The sequence below is a fragment of the Phocoena phocoena genome, chromosome 1 (assembly GCF_963924675.1).
Source record: "Phocoena phocoena chromosome 1, mPhoPho1.1, whole genome shotgun sequence".
Classification (NCBI taxonomy): domain Eukaryota; kingdom Metazoa; phylum Chordata; class Mammalia; order Artiodactyla; family Phocoenidae; genus Phocoena; species Phocoena phocoena.
In genome coordinates this window covers 35,490,066-35,507,308 of record NC_089219.1, presented here as the reverse complement: position 1 = coordinate 35,507,308, position 17,243 = coordinate 35,490,066, and the positions used below count along the sequence as shown (strand labels likewise).

The following is a 17,243-nucleotide window of genomic DNA, read 5'->3' as shown; positions in this document are numbered from 1 at the left end:
AAAGGTACATTGGCAGGGGGCATCTGTAGCAAACAGTTACACAGCAAGGGTGTGTGGTGGGTGGAGGGCCTGGTGCAAGCGGGTGGGGAGAGGTGCGTGCAGTCTCACCTGGAAGTGGTTCCGGCTGTTGCTGTCTGTGTACTTGGGCGAGTGCAGGAAGATGAGCAGATTCTGCCGCAGGTACCAGGCCAGGGCAGGAAGCCAGGGCCTGCAGGAGGGCGGCAGAGCCAGATGCAGCACCTCCGAGGGCAGACTTCCTGGGGGCTGGATGAACTGCAGAGAGAGGGAAGGAAGGGGAGTCAGAGATGAAGGAAGAGGTTCCCGCGGAGACCATCCCTGCGGCTGGCTGCGTGGGAGGAGCCATGCAGGGAGCCTGGGAGGGAGCTGACCTCCACATCAGCCGGCGTCAGCTTGCAGTTCCGAACAAGCATGACTGTGATGACGTCCAGGGTGGCCTCATCCAGGCGCCGACGCAGAACCCGCACCAGCTCATCTGTGATCTCGGGACCTGGACACAGCCACAGTGGCAAGGTGGGGACACGGGCGGAGGATCCAGCTACCCCCATCCCAGCCCTTAACCCCAGACTCAAACAGACTCCCGTGCACCAGAGGCGGCCAACACCAGGTTCTGGTTCTGCCAAGCTACTCGTACATGACCGTGGACAAGTGAGTCTAACCTCTCAAAGCCTCGGTGCCCCCCTCAATACAATGGGGATAATAATAGCAACTACCTCCTATGTCGCAGTCTTAGCCCAAGACTAGTGCACACTTTTGAGCCATAAATAAATTAAACGAGCCAGTTGCCTACTGGATGCCTCAGGCTCAACGTATCCCAAACCGAACCCATCATCTTCATCCCAAACCTGCCCCAGTACCTGGCCAGTGGTACCACCATCTATCCACACAGTCATCCAGGACAGACACCTGGGTGTCAACTTTTACAGCTCCTCTTCCCTAAGCTGCATTTCAGTCAGCGACAGGTCCTACCCCTAAACACCCCAGGAGCCTGTCCTTTCCCACCCAGCTCCTGCTCGAGAGAAGCCCAGAGCATAGCATGAGCTGGCATAAGAAGAAGAGAAGTCCCAGAGGACTTTGGAACCTCATCTGGTCACTCCCCTACCCCTCCTCATGGCCCTCACCTGCCTGCCCTACGCCATGCACCAGCAGCTGGATATGTCTGTCCACTTGGCCCACAGGACGAGCAGCATCTGAACCTCGGCTGGAGGCCATGTCCAGGGGGGAACGAGGACCCTGCAGGGAAACTCTGGTCAGGGCCCGGCTCCAGGGAGCAAAGTATGAGGGAGCACGGGGGCATCAGGGAGTGGGGGGATACATGCCGAGGCTTCCTCAGAGTAGATGGGCTCCTGGCTTCGGGACAGAGCTAGGGACGGGGGCAGGGCATCGCCGTCCCATGGCCGCTCACTGCAGGACGTCTCCAGGAGCCTGGGAAAGAGTGGCAAGGGCTTTGGACATACCTCCTCCTGCACCAACCTTAACCCATGCTGTAGCCCATCTTCTCAGGGCCCACATACCGCAGATAGTATACAGCCTTCGTTGCTCGCTCCTGATAAACAAACATATTCTTCCGGTTCACCACGGAGAAGGCATTGAGCACAGAGCGCAGGGCCTGGATGGCTGTGAGAGGAACATGGGTTTAGGAAACTCCCTTCTCCAGATCCCCCCCACACACACAACCTCGACTCCCCTTAACTCTACCTGCCCTCTCATGTCAATCACATACCCCGAGAGACCCCCATGCTGGGCCCCATTTTGAGGCGTGAGTGGACTCGAATCACGGTTCCCCACACAACGTCACAGGAGAAATGGCCAGGGACAAACTGCATGGTGGCTGCTAGGTACCCTCGGGGTCCACAGCTCTCATCAGCCGTGTAATCTGGGGGAAGGGAGACAGTGGATCAGAAATGGGACACAGCCCTCTGCCCTCAGAGACTTCTCACCTGTGAACCGGCCTACCTGTCCTACTCCTCGGGCCTATTACTCTGCAGCGGGGATAGATGGTCATTCTGGGTAATAAGATAGGACCATGCTTTTAGGAAGATAAGTCACAGCACAAAGGTTTTCAGAACTATGTCAGGGAGATGTGGAGAAGGAGCTAAGAAAAGGTGTCAGGCAAGGCAAAGCATGAGAAAATTCTGAAGATAATGCCAAGACACTCTGAGCCTGTCACAACATATACATATACATATACATATACACACACATATACATATACACACACATACATATACACATACGGGGTACACAACATACACCCCCCTTGTGTACTCACTGGGAGTTGCAACAATAACCCCATTAAAACAAAAAGGGCGTGACTGCTTACACACACATGCAGCAAAGTGGGGGGAAACTACGTCCTGTGCTTTGGAGGACAGCTATCCCAGAGAACCCAAAGGGTGGTGTGGCTCTACGCGAGAGCCCATGGCCATAGCCCATGGCCTCAATCCACCCTTTTTAGGTTTCCAGGTCGATGAGGAACCTTCCGGTAGGTCAAGGTGGCAATTTGGTTTCCCAGAGAAGCTGCTGTCAGATGTGAGCAGCATGCAGGATATCTGGAAGGCTGCAGAGTCTGGAATGGAATGCTGGTTGCTAAGGGTTTCAGCAAAACCATATGGAGAGACTAAAATGAGGAAGGGCTGGGTCTGGATTCTGACTGATCTAATGTCCTGGGCTGCTGGGAGCCATTGTGAAGTAAAAGTGCTTGGCTGTCACAGCTCATACTCAATTTGCAGAAGATGCTTCAAAACCCTGGGAAGTCCATCAGTTATGGGGATTCGGCTTTGATATGGAATACATCCCAGGATGAGCTGAGAGATGTACTCTCCCGGAGCTGTTAGGAACGTTCATCCACAGACTTGCTGAGAATGTTAAAGATAAGGAGTGATCTGACTTTTATAACAGAGAGACAATGGCAAAGGAATGGCATGATCCGGCTTTCCTCTGTGAGTTGGGGTGAGAGGTCATGAGGAGTAAGAGAAGGGAGCAGAACTGCGGAGACTTCAATTACCATCTCGAGTAGATTATCACGTTTCCTAACCACGACCAGAAATCTCAGATTATCACGTTTCCTAACCACGAGCACAAATCTCAGAAACCCCGAAGGGTTCTGTGCCTGCCTGCCTGCCTGCCTGCGTGGAGGGACAGCCAATCAGAAGGCAAATCCTTCTACCGGCCCTCAGGCTCCACCCCTTTGTTTTTCTCCCCTGTGAGGGGCCCACCACTTGTCCACGATGCCCCTGCCCCCTTCTTCGGCCCTGTCTATTACCCTGCAGGGGAAAGACGGTCATTTTGGAAAACAAGGTAGGGCCAGGCAGAGGCGTGCATTTAGGAAGACAGGTCACAGCAGGGGCCTCTTCCGTGTACCTTCTCTCCTGTATTTCTCCCCCTCTGCTGGCTCTTTCCCGTGGAACATAAGGGTGCTCAAGTCTCTACCTTATTTTAAATTCCTGCCTTGCCTCCCACCTTCCTTTAGTTTCTGCCGGATGTACTTTGTCTCCTCCTTCACTGCCAGGCTACTTGAAAGACCAATTAGTCCCAGCTCCTCTTCCTGAACATCCTTTCATGTTTCCATTTCCTCTGGTTTCTACTCCCGTCTCTCCATTGAAAGCATTTTCACTAAAGTCACTGATGAACTCGCAACAGCCAAACCTGGTGATCCTTTTCTGTCCTCTCCTCCTTGCCCTCCCTGTATTACCTGGCACTGATGGCCAGTTAATGGTGACTCTACCCGCAGCTTCTCAACAGAGTCTTCGATAAAGGCAAGGGCAGCGGCATCCCCTGGGGAGGGAGGCTCCTGGGTGGGACCCACCATCACTGGGCAGGACTCACCATCACTGGGCAGTGGTACCCGCTGACGGGAGTGGAAGGGCGTCTCGCTGCGCCATAGATCTTCTTCACTCTCAGCCACCAGAAGAGAGTTACACACGTGACTGTCATGAAGGTCCTGAAGCAGCAGCCGCTGGGAGAAGAAGGAGCGAGGTCTCAGGGAGCTGAAATATTCCCCCATACAATGGTGGGGGTGGTAAGGGGTGATCAAAGGCTGGAGAGAACGCCCATTACCACTGGGGATAAGAAGTCAAAAAGAGCACCTGTAACCACTGGGAGCTCAGAGATGACGTCTGACAGCCACTGGGCTCCGGGCTCTGAGCACTGAAGCCCAGTTAGGAACACCTGTCCCTCCTCTTTGCCAGAATCTGCTCACCATCTTAAAAAAATCTCTTCTTCCCAGCTTTCCCTGACACTGCAGGTGGTCAGATCCCTGTTATACGCTCTCACACCAGTCTCTGCTTTTCCTCTGTAGAAGCCTTCACAATTGTAGCGGAAGTAGTTAGTGTGTTTTAGTTGTTCCATGTCTATCTCCTCCACCTGACACAAGCTCCAGAGAGTCAGGGTTTTCCTCTGTCTTGTTCACTATCATGTCCCAAATGGTAGCACAGTGCAATGAGAGGGAGCATCTCACAGTCACTGGGAGGGGACGAGAGAGTAACCCACCCTGGGGGTGGGTTAGGGAGAGCTCCCCAGTTTGTAGGGAGCCTGGGGAGTAATAGCATCCCAGTAACTAAGGGTCAAAGAAAACATCCAAGATGGATCAACAGCCTCTGAAGGTCAAGTTCCTGGAAACCCCTTCCTCATCTGGGCTGTGTCCCATGCCTGGAAAGCCCTGCCCCCGGCTGCCTCTTACCTGGTTGACCTCCCTGCAGATCTCCCCAACTCGCCTCACCAGGAGCTGCTGCAGGTGGCGACACTCAGTGCCTGGCCCCCCGTCCTCCCGAATCAGGCTCCTGGGAAGGATGGATCAGACACAGAATTGCATGGGGAGGGAATGGGGGGAGGGTGTCATGGGAGTTGGCGCCAAGAGGAACCATGAAAAGGAAGGAGGACTGGACAAGGGGAAGTAAACAAGATGGGAACTGGGAAAGATGGAATTCTCGATAGCAATTCTGGAAGCCTGGGTTCCATGCTTGCCTCACCAGCTGCCATGCTGAGGCTTCCATCATGCAGCTCGCCTTCTCTACCCTCAGATCTTCTTCCTCAGAATGGTGGGTCCTCCCTTCTCTCAGCACCCCCACCCCTCTCAACACTGTGACTACAGCAGTACTGAACCAGATACCTAGGTATGGATCCTGGCGCTGCCGCTTACTAACTGAGACCTTGGGCAAGTGTTTAACTTATCTGTGCTGGAGTTTCTTCATTCAGACCACGAGGATAGTAATACCTCACAGGGCTGTTACAGATTAAATGAGTTGATCCGTGTAAAAAACTTAGAACGGTGCCTGCTGCATAGCAAGTACTTGTTAAATATTATCTATCATCCATTATTTTTATGTATCTACAGCTCCTGAAGCTGCTGTGAACTACAGATGCCCTTAATGCTCGGCTAGGAACCAAAATCCTCATCGGCTTTTCAACTCCATTAGGAAAGCAGAGTGATGTGTTTTGCTACAGTCTGTGGGAAGTGGTCAGGAGCCCTCAACCTTAGAATACAAGTCAGACCCCTACCCAAACTCTCAGCCCCAAGTCTAGCCTTCTAACGACACTGAAGAGGGGTGACGTGGGACCAGGGAGAAGCTAACATCAGAGTCGGGTGTAGGGCCCCGCTGCTCCTTACCGCGCGTGTGCATACACTTCCACACGGTCCTGCAGCACCCGGACGATGAGCCAGAAGTCAGGCAGGCAGGGCCCAGGGAGGCCCGCGAGCGAAGGCTGTGGAGGCGCCGGGCCGGGCGGGGTCCGCAGCGTGAAGGGGGCCTTCTCACCTGGGGTCTCACTGGGACCCTCACTGTCTGAGCCACTGCTGCCACCGTCGTAACCTGTGTCAAACGTGCTGAAGTTCAACCCCATCCTTAGGCTCATCTGAGCCCCAAGTGTATCAGCTCGGTGTGCCCCTCCAGGTTAGTCCCTACTGATGGCCCTGCCCAGACCTTTCACTGTGCAGCCCTGAGTCCACTTCCCATCAGCTTAGTCTTCCATGCCCTACCCCAGCTTACCCAGGTGGTCTGAGTCCACACTGCCCTGACTGGACATGAGTCTGAGTCCCCGGCTGGGCCCAGGCTGGCTCCCTGGGAAGAGAAGGGAAATGCCTGGAGCCTCTCTCAATCCTGCCAAGGATGCCCTCTGAACGTGGAAGCAGGGCCAGGGAGGTGCAAGTCCTCTCTTACCTCGCTGGGGCAGGCTGGGCAGACTGATGAGCAGGGGGCCCTCAGAATCCTCTGGAGAGCCAGGGGCTTGGGGGCTGGCTGTCAGGGCCTGAGAGGCAGGAGGTCAGGATGGAGTACAGGCCCCACACTTCCACCACCACCTGCTCCGTTCCCAGGTCAGCCCAGGAAAGACTCACCTCCCCTTCGACGCCTTCCGCCCTGTCCTCCTGGCTGTGCCAAGCCCAGGCCGCCGAAGGGGGCTCCCCATGGGACCCACCTGGCTCTTGGCCAACTGCCACAAAGAAGAAGCCGCTGTCAGCGTCCTCAAGAAGAACATGCCCAGGGAGGTGGAGGCGGCGGAACTCCTGGGGAGCAGGAACCAAGGGCAGAGGTTAGGCAGGACAGCCCTCCCCGGTCACGGCGCCCCACACTTCCTCATCAGACCCTCACAACCACCTGGTGAAGCAGACACTAGCATCCCTACTGCTGAGTTACGAAAAGGCTCAGTGGCTTGCCTAAGGTTCAACAGGCCCAGTGGCAAGGTGGAGCTGGGTCTCTTCCCACTGAGCTGGGCTGCCAGGCATGGGGTAGAGGTCAAACAATAGGGTGAGGAGGTGAACTCAAACTGAGAGAGGGCCTTCCGGTTGTGCATGTGGAGTCCAGGGACGGACGGGCGCCCAGGTGACCAGGGAGCATTCTGAGGGCAGCATACCTCCTTGAACTGTGTGAGGGAACGCTCTGGCCCGAACACAAAGCTCAGTGGCAGAGTCTGGCGAAGGCAGGTGGAGCGTCCAAGAGAGCTATGGATGTGGGCAGCTGCACGGTGCAGGGCGGGGCTCTGGGGGAGGCCCCCTCTTCGGAGTGCCCCCACCATCTCGTCCTCCAGCAACCAGCGGATCTGCAGGCGGAGAGCAACCCAGGAAGTGGTGAAGGGCACTTCCCATGCTGATTGGGACATCACTGCACTCTTAGATTAGAAGATACTGGAAGATACTCCACCTCACAGACTGAGAGAGGCCCCACTTGGACCCCAGCATAAACAGGGTGCCTCACCTCACCATCTGATGGAAAGGGTGTCAGTTACAGTGTTGAGGGGCTGTCACTTAGGTTGGGGGAGGGAAGGCCCTCACCTCACTCATGGTGGTCTCAATAGCCAGTCTGTGGGGTGTGGCCAAATTAGATAGTCCTGGGTGCCTAATTGGAAGAAAGGTTTAGATATTGGTTTCCAGAAAACAAAACCAACAGGGAACAAGGAACTCAGAGAGGGAGCATAAGGAAGTACCTGTCTTCTCCTGGAGGTGGCAGTGGGGGCCCCAGGCCATCATCGGACGGTTGCCCTGGGGATCGTGGGAAGGACGTACTGCTCTCAGATGTAGACCTGAAACAGGGTAGGAGCAAAGGTCAAAGGTCAGCAGCTATTATCCTCCTAGGGCCTCCTCAGCATTCCTTTCTTGGAATCCTTAAGGTACCCTTAGTCCCCAGGTGCCCCCAGATTCCTTAATGGTCCCGCTACTCCAACAAGACCCCAGATACCCCCCACCAAACTTGCTGTCCCACCGGTGGTGCTGAGGGTCTGAGGTCGGGGGGAGCTCCACTTCCAGGGGCAAGGTCAGCACAAAGACGTCCAGAGTGACACTGAGGTCCCGCAGAGGAACTCGGCCTCCAATGGGGGGGCCTTCCAGACTAGAAAGCACCTGGCCTGGGAGAGGGGGAAAGTCAGGGGTTACTGCAGCCCTGGGATGAACACAGCTTCCAAGTCTCCAGGGCTAAAGAGTTACACCCGTAGGCTCTCTCCCCAGGCAGGCAGACAGGCTGCATCGGACCAGTGGCCCTCCCCTAGGCACCCCAAACTCACCCAGGCAGGTGGGCAGGCTGCACACGGGTACTGAGCTGTGCTGGCCGTGTAGCCGCACAGAGCATGTGAGGTGCAGGAAGAGTGGTGGCAGGTCATGTGCCAGGCTCTCGGGCCCCGTGGGTGAGTCGCCGCCCAGGATGCTGAAGGAGTCTTCATCGGGGTTCACGGTATCTGCGTCTGACAAAGAGGCGGAGTCCAGCCCAGCAGGCCCCAGGTCTGATTCACGGCTCTCGAGGTATTCCACCTCCAGCTCTGGGTCACTCTCGGTGACCACACAGCAGGCAGATGTGTCTCCTAGAGATACACGTCATGTGGTCAACAGGATAGGCTGGCAGCAAAGGCCCCCGAATCCTGGCTTGAAGCAGCCTTTCCACCTCTACCCGCTTGCCTATATACCTTCTTCTCCCATGAGCTCAGCCTCTGAGAACTCCAAGTCACTGACTTTTCTGTCTCCTGCGTCCCGGGGGCCCTCATCCTGGGCAAAAGAAAGAGACAGTATGATCCAAGGCAGGGCCTCAGGGAACCGAGAGTTAAGAGGATCCGGGTGGGTCAAGTGGGGCCTCTGGGGCTACAGGTTGGGGGTAGGAGGGAGGTAAGGGAGAAAGCCACTCACCTCACGCCTGCTCGATGGAGGGCAATAGAAGAAGTAGTGGGGATTGGAGGGCACTGTGCGGAAGTAGAGACCGCTGATCTCCAGGAACTTCTCCTGTTTGGGGGTTAGAAGGAGGCTACGATGTCAGTCACTGCTCGGCAGGACACTGCTCCCACCCTAGAACAGACACCTATACACCCCCAACCCAGGAGTGGTCCCCCTGTGCAGGCAGGACTCTGTCCTCTCTACCCTCACCTGGATGAGGCTATGCAGGGCATCACGCGCCTCTCCTCTGAGCTGGCAGACGTCTGTCAGAGATATCTCCAGGCCAGGGTCTGGATGGCCAGGGACACGGGTGCTCTGAAACTCAGGCTCGCTTAGGTCCTCGGTCTCTATGCTGAGTGGTCAGGGTGGGGTGAGGGACAGTGAAGTGTTAGGAACCATCAAGGCCTAAATGAGCCTGCTTCCCGAGTGGGAGCAGCACACACCTGTCTGTCTTCGCCTCTAGAAAGGGTGCTTATTAGCACACGACACGGGCGGGAAGAGGCCGGGAGAGCCAACCCACCCGTCTTGGCTCTAACCTCCACATTTCTTAGTGGCTGGACATTGCTGTGAAACAGAGGAATGAGTAAGGCTGACTCCCAGTTTTCTAACTTGGACCAGTGGGTGGAGGAAGAGATCTTTCACTGTGGAGGAGGGACACAGGCGGAGAAGCAAGGGTTGGTGGGAAGAAAGTGCACTCGTTTAGGAGGCATGAAAGGTGTGGGATCTAGACCTCCGGAGAGAGAGCTGGGCTGGACTTCGATCTGGGCATCATCAGTGCACTCATCCTTCCGCTCCTTCTGTGTCCCCAGTGCTGATCCACTGCAGACACCAGACACGTGGCCGTCTGTCTGCATGCCTCTCTCCCTCCCTTCAACAGTTTTTGCCTCTATGAAACTCACAGTTTGGGGGATTATTACTATTATGTGAATGTCCCCAGAACAAACTTCTACTTTCACTGACGGCCACTGACAACTCCCCACCCCTAATCTAGCTCAACACTCCACACCAGAACAGGAGAGCCAGGAGAACAAGGAGAGTAGGAGAGGAGGACCGCCGTGGGTGCCAAATGGGAGAAAGAAGCCTGGGCAGGAGGGGTGGGAAGCCAGGACAAAGCACGGCTGGGGACTACCGTGCATAGCCACTCCCCCAGGTCAGAAGGCCCCTGCTTATAGGGGCTTGTCTGTGTGCCCCCTTATATGTCATTCAAGGACCATCCCAACCTGGACTCAGAAGCCAAGACAGCTCGTTCCCGAGGCTCGGGGCCCTCCTCCACACTGCTGCTGAAGGGCCCAGGGCTGAGAGGACCAGGGCTTGGGGGTGCATGAGGCAAACCCCGAGTGTGGCCACACAGTGCGAGCAGAAAAGGGGTGATGTCTACTTCCTGTAGTAGCTCCTCACAGGCGTCCACGGCTATCAGCATGTCCTGCGAGGTCACGCTCTGTGCTTGCTGCAAGCTCCGGAACAGCCCTAGTGGAAGTGGAAGGGGCCACGAGGGTCAAGCTCTGCAAGGGCCTCTCCAGTGCCCACGCCCGTAATCCTGCAAAGTGGGCTCCTCCCTGCCACGGCGTCACACTCACCGCGGACGTAGCATCGCTGTGCGTGCTCCTGCAGCAAGGCACAGTGGGTAGCTGCCTCCTTGTGCCTGGGCTCCATCCAGGCTGAGGAGAGGGAAGGCTGGTCGAGGAGCTGAGTCCTAGCAACAGGAGGAAAGAGACGGCTTGGCCAGCTCCCCTGGTGACACCTCAGACTCACCATCCCCAACCTTCCAGTGGATCATCCCTAGGTCCCTACCAAATGTATCCACGGCCCAGCAAGCTCAACTGATGTGCTGAGGAAGTCCAGCACGAAACGGGCAGGACATGGCTCAGAAGCTGAGCTCCTGCCACTGACCATCAACCTGTCTGCCCGTACCACTGAGTATGTATCTGAGCCACAGCTGGGGGCTATGGTTGGCTGGGGGTTGGGAGAGGACCTAGGTCAACACTGAGGGCACTCACCGGAAGACGAGGTCTCGGGGCGCCTGAGGGGGCTGCACACCCACCATCTGCTCCCTCAGCGCTTCCAGGGAACAGCTATAGATGTAGACAGGACACCGCGTCCGGGGCCCATCTGCACCCTCTGTCTGTGAAGCCTGGCGCCCAGTGTAAGCTGGTAAGTCCCGATGGAAGGGTGGGCTCAGCTCTCCTGGATTCTGGACACTGTCTGTGGGCAAGAGGTGGCACATGGCTTTGAGCCCTCTTATTTGTTCCCATTTCCGCTGCTGCTTAACTGACTTCAGAGTCATCAGCCTTACCGCTGGCTGGGGTGACACTGAGGATGGGGACCTGGGACTTTGTTGCCCTGACCCCGGTTCCTCCTAGATCTTTCAGGCTGGGAGCCCCACTCCAGTCCTCGAACTTAGACTTTGTCTCCTCTTGAGAGGGTCCCTCCAGGCCATAGGCAGCCAGATGCTGGACATCTGAAGAGGAAAAGCAGGACATAACTCAGAGCCGCCTGATGGGCTGGGGAGGGAGCTCCGGGGCTTGTATCTGAGGGGGTCAGTGAGAGAGGTCTGCGGCTGGTACCTGAGAAGGTCGCAGGGAGGAAAGTCAGAAATACATGCTGGGGGGTCACAAGCCTTGCATAGCAGCGCCACTGAGGGAGCTGGGCAGAGTTGACAGGCCCGAGAGTTTCAGAAGGGCCTAGACTCTGTAAGAGAGAAACAAACTTAGAGCCATCTATAAGGGACCATCCAATGCCCGCTCTCTTCCTCCGCCCGAGTCCATCCTCAGGGATAGCTTGCAAGATCGGGGACCAAGGGGAATGATGGCATCCTGTCAGTGGAGGGGGGCACTTAGTATCCCCAGTGATGGAAAGCTGGGGTGTGAACATGTGGGGACGGCAGGAGGTCACTATGACAAAGGGCTCAAGGAGATGCGCCAGTGCTGACCCGGGTGGGAAGAACTGAGTCTCCGCTGGCCTGGGCGCTGCCGCCTGCTTCATCCTTCAGGATCCCACAGTCCCCTACCGGTGGCCCCTCTGGACCTACAATGCGGGTAGAGAAGGGTGGGAGAGAGCAGGGCCAGCAAGAGAGGCAGGGCTCTGAGGTGAAGGGTAGGGGAGGCCAAGACCCAGACAGAAGGCACCCTGCGGGGTGGGGGAGAGCGGCTGGGCCGAAGTCCGGTGCCGGGAACGAGGCGGGGGCTCACGTGGACTGTGGCAGCTCCTCCGCAGCACCTCACGCGGGAAGGCGGCCTGGTCGGCGGCGGGCAGCGGGATCTCCCGGTCACTCAGCTCCTGCCCCAGGCAGCTGTGCAGCAGGCACAGCACCATGTCGTTGGCGGGACAGGGCCCCTCGGCGAGAGGGACGCCCTCTGGCTCTGCCCGACACACACTCTGCTCAGCACCAACGGTCTCCTGCTGCCCGGCGCCCCGGCTCAGCCCCAACCAGCCCGGCCCCTCCTGCAGCCTCCCAGCCCCCTCCTGCCCCCTCACTCTTCCGCTCATTCGCAGACTCATCTGCCCTCTGTATTCTAACACCCCCTGGCTGGCTGGCCCTCTAGGTACAAGGTTCACCCACCTCTGGAAAGCAGAAGGAAGAACATCTGGATCTGCTGGCACTGTGGCAATAGTCCCATTAGGTCAAAACGGAAAGGGATTTCGTGGACACAGGTGTCTCCTCCCTGGTCCAAGCCTGGGAGGGAGGGAAGGAAGACAAGAGCGCAGTGAGGCCCACAGTCCCTGCCTGTGGCTGCCTTCTCCCCACCCGCTCCCCTGCTCCTCCCCAGGGGCCCCCTCCCCACTGACCATCAGAGACCCTCGGCTCCGGGGGCAGGGGACTCCACTCCTTGCTCTGGCACAGCTGTATCAGGTACTCAAAGCTCAGCATGGAGCCTATGCAGGCAGCATCCCGAGGGTGGAGCTAGAGGAGGAACAGCAGAGGACAGGGGTCAGCCCCTCCTGGCCGAGAGGACCCCAGCCTCCAGCTCTCAAGGAAGCCCTCACAGTCACGGACATTCAGAACACGGAGACTCAGGGGGACCAGGAAGCCGCCAAGCTGTGCTGCTCCCAAGGGGATGCACCCAACCTGGTAAGTGGTGGGGTACTCCTGAAGCCACTCACAGCTCGAGGGATCTCAGAGTATGCCAAGTCCTGGAGGTGCCTCCAGCTCTCAGGGCCAGGTCCCACTCGTCCATACTGCGGCTCCACCCACACCTCGGTGACCAGGTTGAGCTCCGAGTCTCCCTCCAGGGCCTCCACCTCCACATCGTTGTCATCATCTGTTGAGAAGCTAAAGGAGGAAGGGCTCTGAGCCTGGAAGAAAGGAGAGTCCAACCCACCGCCACCTGGTTGGGAGCTGGTCCACGGAGGGCGGGAAGGCCAGGGCACACGGGACAGCCACAATTCACACGTGGTCTTTCCAGACCTGCGTCTGCCCAGTAAAGCATCTGGAGACAGTATCTCCCACCCCAACTCTCAGCATTGGGAGACAGAACTTCAGGGGACAGTAGCAAGAAGGGGGAATGTGGAGCAAGGCGGCTCAGAGAGGGGCTGGGCCTCACCTGTCCTTGGTGGAGGTAGAGTGCGGGGGGAAGAGGATGTACTGGACGACGCACGTGTGCCTCTCTTCGACTGCAGCCTGCCCCGGGGGCTCATTCTGGGACAGGATGGGAGAGCTTGGCCCTGCCCCAGCCCAGGCAGAGATCTGGCCTGGCCCAGCTCTGACCTTCAGCACTTTAGTCCCCTCGCCACACTGTCCGGGGACTGGCCTCAGGCCTTGGGTCCTCTGGCCACGGGGTCCCTGTGAGGCAGTGTTTCCAGCGGTCCCAACCCAGCTCAGAGGCCAGTATCCCCGGGATGATGATGGACCTTGGTGGGAGGGGTCGTGAGGGACAGCACATACCTGAATTGGAAGCTCCAGGACCATGTTGATGATTCCTTCCCCGCTGCAGGCAAAGTGGAACCCTTCCGAGAGCCGGACCCTGAAGGCCCACAAGAGTGGGGGCGGGGACAGGATGAGATGGGGAGAGACACTCAGTGTACAGCCCCTGCTTCCCACGCCACTTACATACCCACTTTCCAGCAGCCATCCAGGCAGACTTGTCTGCTGGTGGCCCTGCCCAAACGACTGGTCCCTCAGGGGGGCAGGTCCAGTTAGGGCCAGAGGCCAAAATAAACTGAGTCTGGGGAGTCGTGGTGGGGAGGGCAGCAGCCCACACTGCTCTGTGCTGGATCCTCTGCATAGCAGCGGCCACAGCAGAAACTGGGGCTGAGACGGGGCAGTATCTGGCTTAGGCTTTCTGCCAGCTTCCAAACCCAGAGTCTACACTAGACTCTGCCCCAAGTTGCCCAGCAGGCTTGGTGACGTACTCAGTGAGGATGGAGAGGAGCTGGGCGATGGCGCTGAGCGGCAGTGCAGGGGCCAGTCCTGATGGGATGCTCCAGAGCCAGCGCTGATGGTAGAGGTAGCGGGATAGCGACGCTAGGCTAGAAGAGGCCGAGCGGCCCGACACCAAGGGCAGTGGCCCTGGTGGCTCCAGTGTCAGCAAGAAGGGTGCCCGGTAGTCCAGTGGTAGCTTCTCATACCTGAGCAACGGGGGCAATTCCCAGTTGATCTCTACTCATACCCAGCTTAGCCGCAGCCCCCCACATGCTCCTGGCCCTGTCCCCACTCTCTTTACCAACCTGATGAGCAGCTTGTCCAGTGGCTTATGCAGGACCACAAGGCAGGGCCGATCAGACAGGGCCTGCTGTGGCCCCAGCAGCGGGGGTGATTTGGAGGGAGAGTTGCCCCCACCGGCGCCCCCCAGCCCTTTTCGTTTCACCTTGGGTGTTGGCTCCTTGCTTTGCACCCGGTGGGGGAAACGTAGGCGCAGGATTTCTTCCCGCAAATCCGACACGATCTGAGGGAAAAATGTGATCGGACCCTCCTACTCCCGTCTCCTACAGATGTGGAGGAGGGGCCCACAGACAAGGTGAGAAAGCCTTGTACCCCAAGCCTTACTTGGTCTGGGGGCTCCTCCCTCTACTGGCCCTGGCCCTGGGGAGTCTGGGGAGAAAGAGCTAGTCAACATTCCAGGGCTCCTTGGTCTGGGAGTGAGTCGGGGCCCAGCTCACCTTGTGCCGAGCCTGTGCTGGCGTGCCAATGGGGAAACCCAGGCGGAGCACCATGCACGGGGCCTTGGAAATGATGCGGACCATGTAGAAGGAGGAGGGGGGCTGGTCTGGGGCACTGGGGAGAAACGGGAGGGAGTCCGTGAGCAGCCCTTGGCTGGGAGAAGATGGGTTTAGGAGGTAGGAGGGAGAGGGTCTGGGGTGAGAGGAAGAGACGTGGGAAGAGGGGGAGGGGGAGGAGTGAGGGGACATCACTTTGCCCACCTGGAGAGCAGCTTCACATAGGAATAGCCCTCGACTAGCACGAAGCTGCTCCAGTCACGGAGCAGGGAGGTCAGCGAGGAGTGTGAGATCCTGCACTGGACGGTGCTGTAGCGGCCATTGCTGCCCGGGGTGTGCAGGTGCTTGGGGATTGGCCTGGGAAGAGGGTGTGGAGAGAGGGCAGCCCTCCCAGCCCCAGTCATGGGGCAGAAGAACAGGCTGCTACCTCCCTCTCTGCTAGGACCTGTCTGAGGATCTGAAGGCTCATGAGCAGGAAGGCTAGGACGGCTCGGGGTTTTCTTGGCTGAGGTCGGTATGGGCTCATCTGCTGCTTCCCTTCTCCATCACTCCCTGTCCCCTCACCCCAGCCCCTCCCCCACAACGATGGCCCAGCTATGGCGGGTACCCACGTGTCATGCTCCAGGATTAGCACCAGGCGATGCATGTGCAGCCAGCGCTGCCATGAGTTAGCATCCATGGACAGCACTGGCTTCCAGTAGGCAGCGAACTGGGCGTGGGAGGAGTCGGAACCACTGTGCTGAAGGGAGAGCACCTGGGGACAGGAAGGACAGCCCTATAGGAGCATTCATGAATAACCTCCACGCAGCAAACAGAGCCGTGGGGCTCAGGGGGTCAGAGGTGGCACTGGTGTAAGGCCAGAGGAACCCATGGCCCAGCCTGGGACAGAGGCAAAAACGGCCTCCAATATGAAGGCTGGATTAGGATGAACGAACCCAGGGACAGGCTGTGCAGTCCTTTAAAGCTGAATCCAGGCAAAGGATGGAACTTCCACCACTGACTTTGGAGGAAAGCCGCTGAGGGATGGCAGGACCCCAGGATGAGGCCATTATTTGCTAGCATAAGCCCCCTGCTTGTCAGTGCTAGGCTGACAGCCGGGGCTGAGTGTGGAGAAAGCACAGGACAAAGGGAGCCATGGTCTTCAGGAAGTGCATAGTTCACGGTGGTTGGCTGAAGGTGCTGGGGGAGGCCAGAGTATGCCACATGGAGACGGGCAAGGGGGCTCGCAGTCGGCTGGGAGACAACCACCTAGACATTCTGCAAGTCTTTACCTCTGACACCCGTGGTCTGCTGAGGACAGCCTCTCTCTAGAGACCCTTCCTTCCCCCGGGGGCATGGAAGGAGGGAGGGGGCTCTCAAGGCGAAAGCTCAGGGTCCTGGTTTGGGGGCCTTAGATTTGAGAGGAGAGGAAAACGAACGTGGTTCTGGGCTCTAGATGCAGTGCCAATCCAAGTCTGGGTGGGCACAAGATGGGGAGAGTGAGCGCTGGGGCCCCTCACCGGGGTGGTGGAGCCGGGCGGGATGTAGAAGAGAGGCACTCCGCTCTTGGTGCTGTCGGGAAGCGTGAAATGTTCCGGGACTGAGGAGAAGGACTGAAGGTGGGCTAGCATCTGGTCCGTCTGATTAATGCTGCAGAACAAGTGCCAACCCTGAGCCTCACCGGACTCCGGTGAGTCAGAGGAGGGGAGCCCCAGGGGCACAGGGGGCCCTGGACACAAGCCTAGTGCTCGGGGTGACCCTCTCTAGCCCCCACATCTGTCCCTCCACACAACAAATGGGGCACCCCTCACTGAGCGGTGACCTCACTCACCTCTGCAGCGTGTTCCAGAACCGCCGGATAACGTGGGTCCGATACAGCGAGCGAATGGGTTGCCTTAGTGCACAGGACACATCGTGCAGGATGTCATAGCCACCTTCCATTGTCACTTCCACCCGGGTGCCTCGAGGGCCCTCAGGCTCCAGGGGCCAGGGTGCCACAGCCACGTACTCAATGCGCATGTTGTGTTTCCACAGCAACACCAGCTTCACCTCCAGCTGGGACCCTCCTTCAGGGGAAGAAGGAGAGCTGGTTAGGGCAGGAGGGCATGGGACTCCAGGCCCGGTACTGAGTCCTATCTGAAACCCCGCCTACCACATGGAACTCTAGCCTGGCCAAAGGTTCCAAGCGTGGTTCCACAGAATGCAGGCCCAGAGCCTGCCAACTGACACAAACTGAAGTTTGTAGGAGTAATCTGAAAACAAAGCTAAGTTCAGGACACCACACCATCGTCAGCTGACTCACCTGGGTCAAAAAGAGATGGAATTGGGAAGCTAAACGCTATGAGAACTAAGCCCTGAAGGCAACTCAGAACCCACTTGTCTCAAATGACAGGCAGAATCTGTCACTGAGACACCCTCTCATGCACGGTACATGTGTGTCTTCTGCTTTGTTCAGACTTGTGGG

The 17,243-nt window shown here is 57.8% G+C and overlaps 1 protein-coding gene across 1 annotated transcript in view; it reads right to left on the bottom strand.

The window, feature by feature from the left end:
- The window catches only part of SZT2 (SZT2 subunit of KICSTOR complex), a 47,394-nt gene that overhangs the window by 12,471 nt on the left and 17,680 nt on the right, over positions 1-17,243 (bottom strand). The window contains exons 10-48 of the mRNA XM_065880773.1: positions 16,611-16,845; positions 16,300-16,429; positions 15,412-15,554; positions 15,005-15,157; positions 14,744-14,858; positions 14,312-14,529; positions 13,997-14,212; positions 13,530-13,608; positions 13,189-13,283; positions 12,749-12,917; positions 12,434-12,548; positions 12,207-12,320; positions 11,836-12,006; positions 11,577-11,671; positions 11,212-11,335; positions 10,941-11,105; positions 10,645-10,849; positions 10,225-10,340; positions 9,868-10,114; positions 8,858-8,999; positions 8,624-8,716; positions 8,407-8,485; positions 8,011-8,304; positions 7,713-7,854; positions 7,438-7,533; positions 7,286-7,349; positions 6,868-7,053; positions 6,353-6,520; positions 6,177-6,264; positions 6,006-6,077; positions 5,627-5,828; positions 4,700-4,799; positions 3,847-3,976; positions 1,742-1,894; positions 1,533-1,635; positions 1,338-1,443; positions 1,140-1,251; positions 390-508; positions 109-273 (exon numbers count right to left, since the gene is read on the bottom strand). Of these exons, the coding sequence (XP_065736845.1) occupies positions 109-273; positions 390-508; positions 1,140-1,251; positions 1,338-1,443; positions 1,533-1,635; positions 1,742-1,894; positions 3,847-3,976; positions 4,700-4,799; positions 5,627-5,828; positions 6,006-6,077; positions 6,177-6,264; positions 6,353-6,520; positions 6,868-7,053; positions 7,286-7,349; positions 7,438-7,533; positions 7,713-7,854; positions 8,011-8,304; positions 8,407-8,485; positions 8,624-8,716; positions 8,858-8,999; positions 9,868-10,114; positions 10,225-10,340; positions 10,645-10,849; positions 10,941-11,105; positions 11,212-11,335; positions 11,577-11,671; positions 11,836-12,006; positions 12,207-12,320; positions 12,434-12,548; positions 12,749-12,917; positions 13,189-13,283; positions 13,530-13,608; positions 13,997-14,212; positions 14,312-14,529; positions 14,744-14,858; positions 15,005-15,157; positions 15,412-15,554; positions 16,300-16,429; positions 16,611-16,845 (5,519 nt within the window). The remainder of the gene's footprint in view (positions 1-108; positions 274-389; positions 509-1,139; positions 1,252-1,337; positions 1,444-1,532; positions 1,636-1,741; positions 1,895-3,846; positions 3,977-4,699; positions 4,800-5,626; positions 5,829-6,005; positions 6,078-6,176; positions 6,265-6,352; positions 6,521-6,867; positions 7,054-7,285; positions 7,350-7,437; positions 7,534-7,712; positions 7,855-8,010; positions 8,305-8,406; positions 8,486-8,623; positions 8,717-8,857; positions 9,000-9,867; positions 10,115-10,224; positions 10,341-10,644; positions 10,850-10,940; positions 11,106-11,211; positions 11,336-11,576; positions 11,672-11,835; positions 12,007-12,206; positions 12,321-12,433; positions 12,549-12,748; positions 12,918-13,188; positions 13,284-13,529; positions 13,609-13,996; positions 14,213-14,311; positions 14,530-14,743; positions 14,859-15,004; positions 15,158-15,411; positions 15,555-16,299; positions 16,430-16,610; positions 16,846-17,243) is intronic.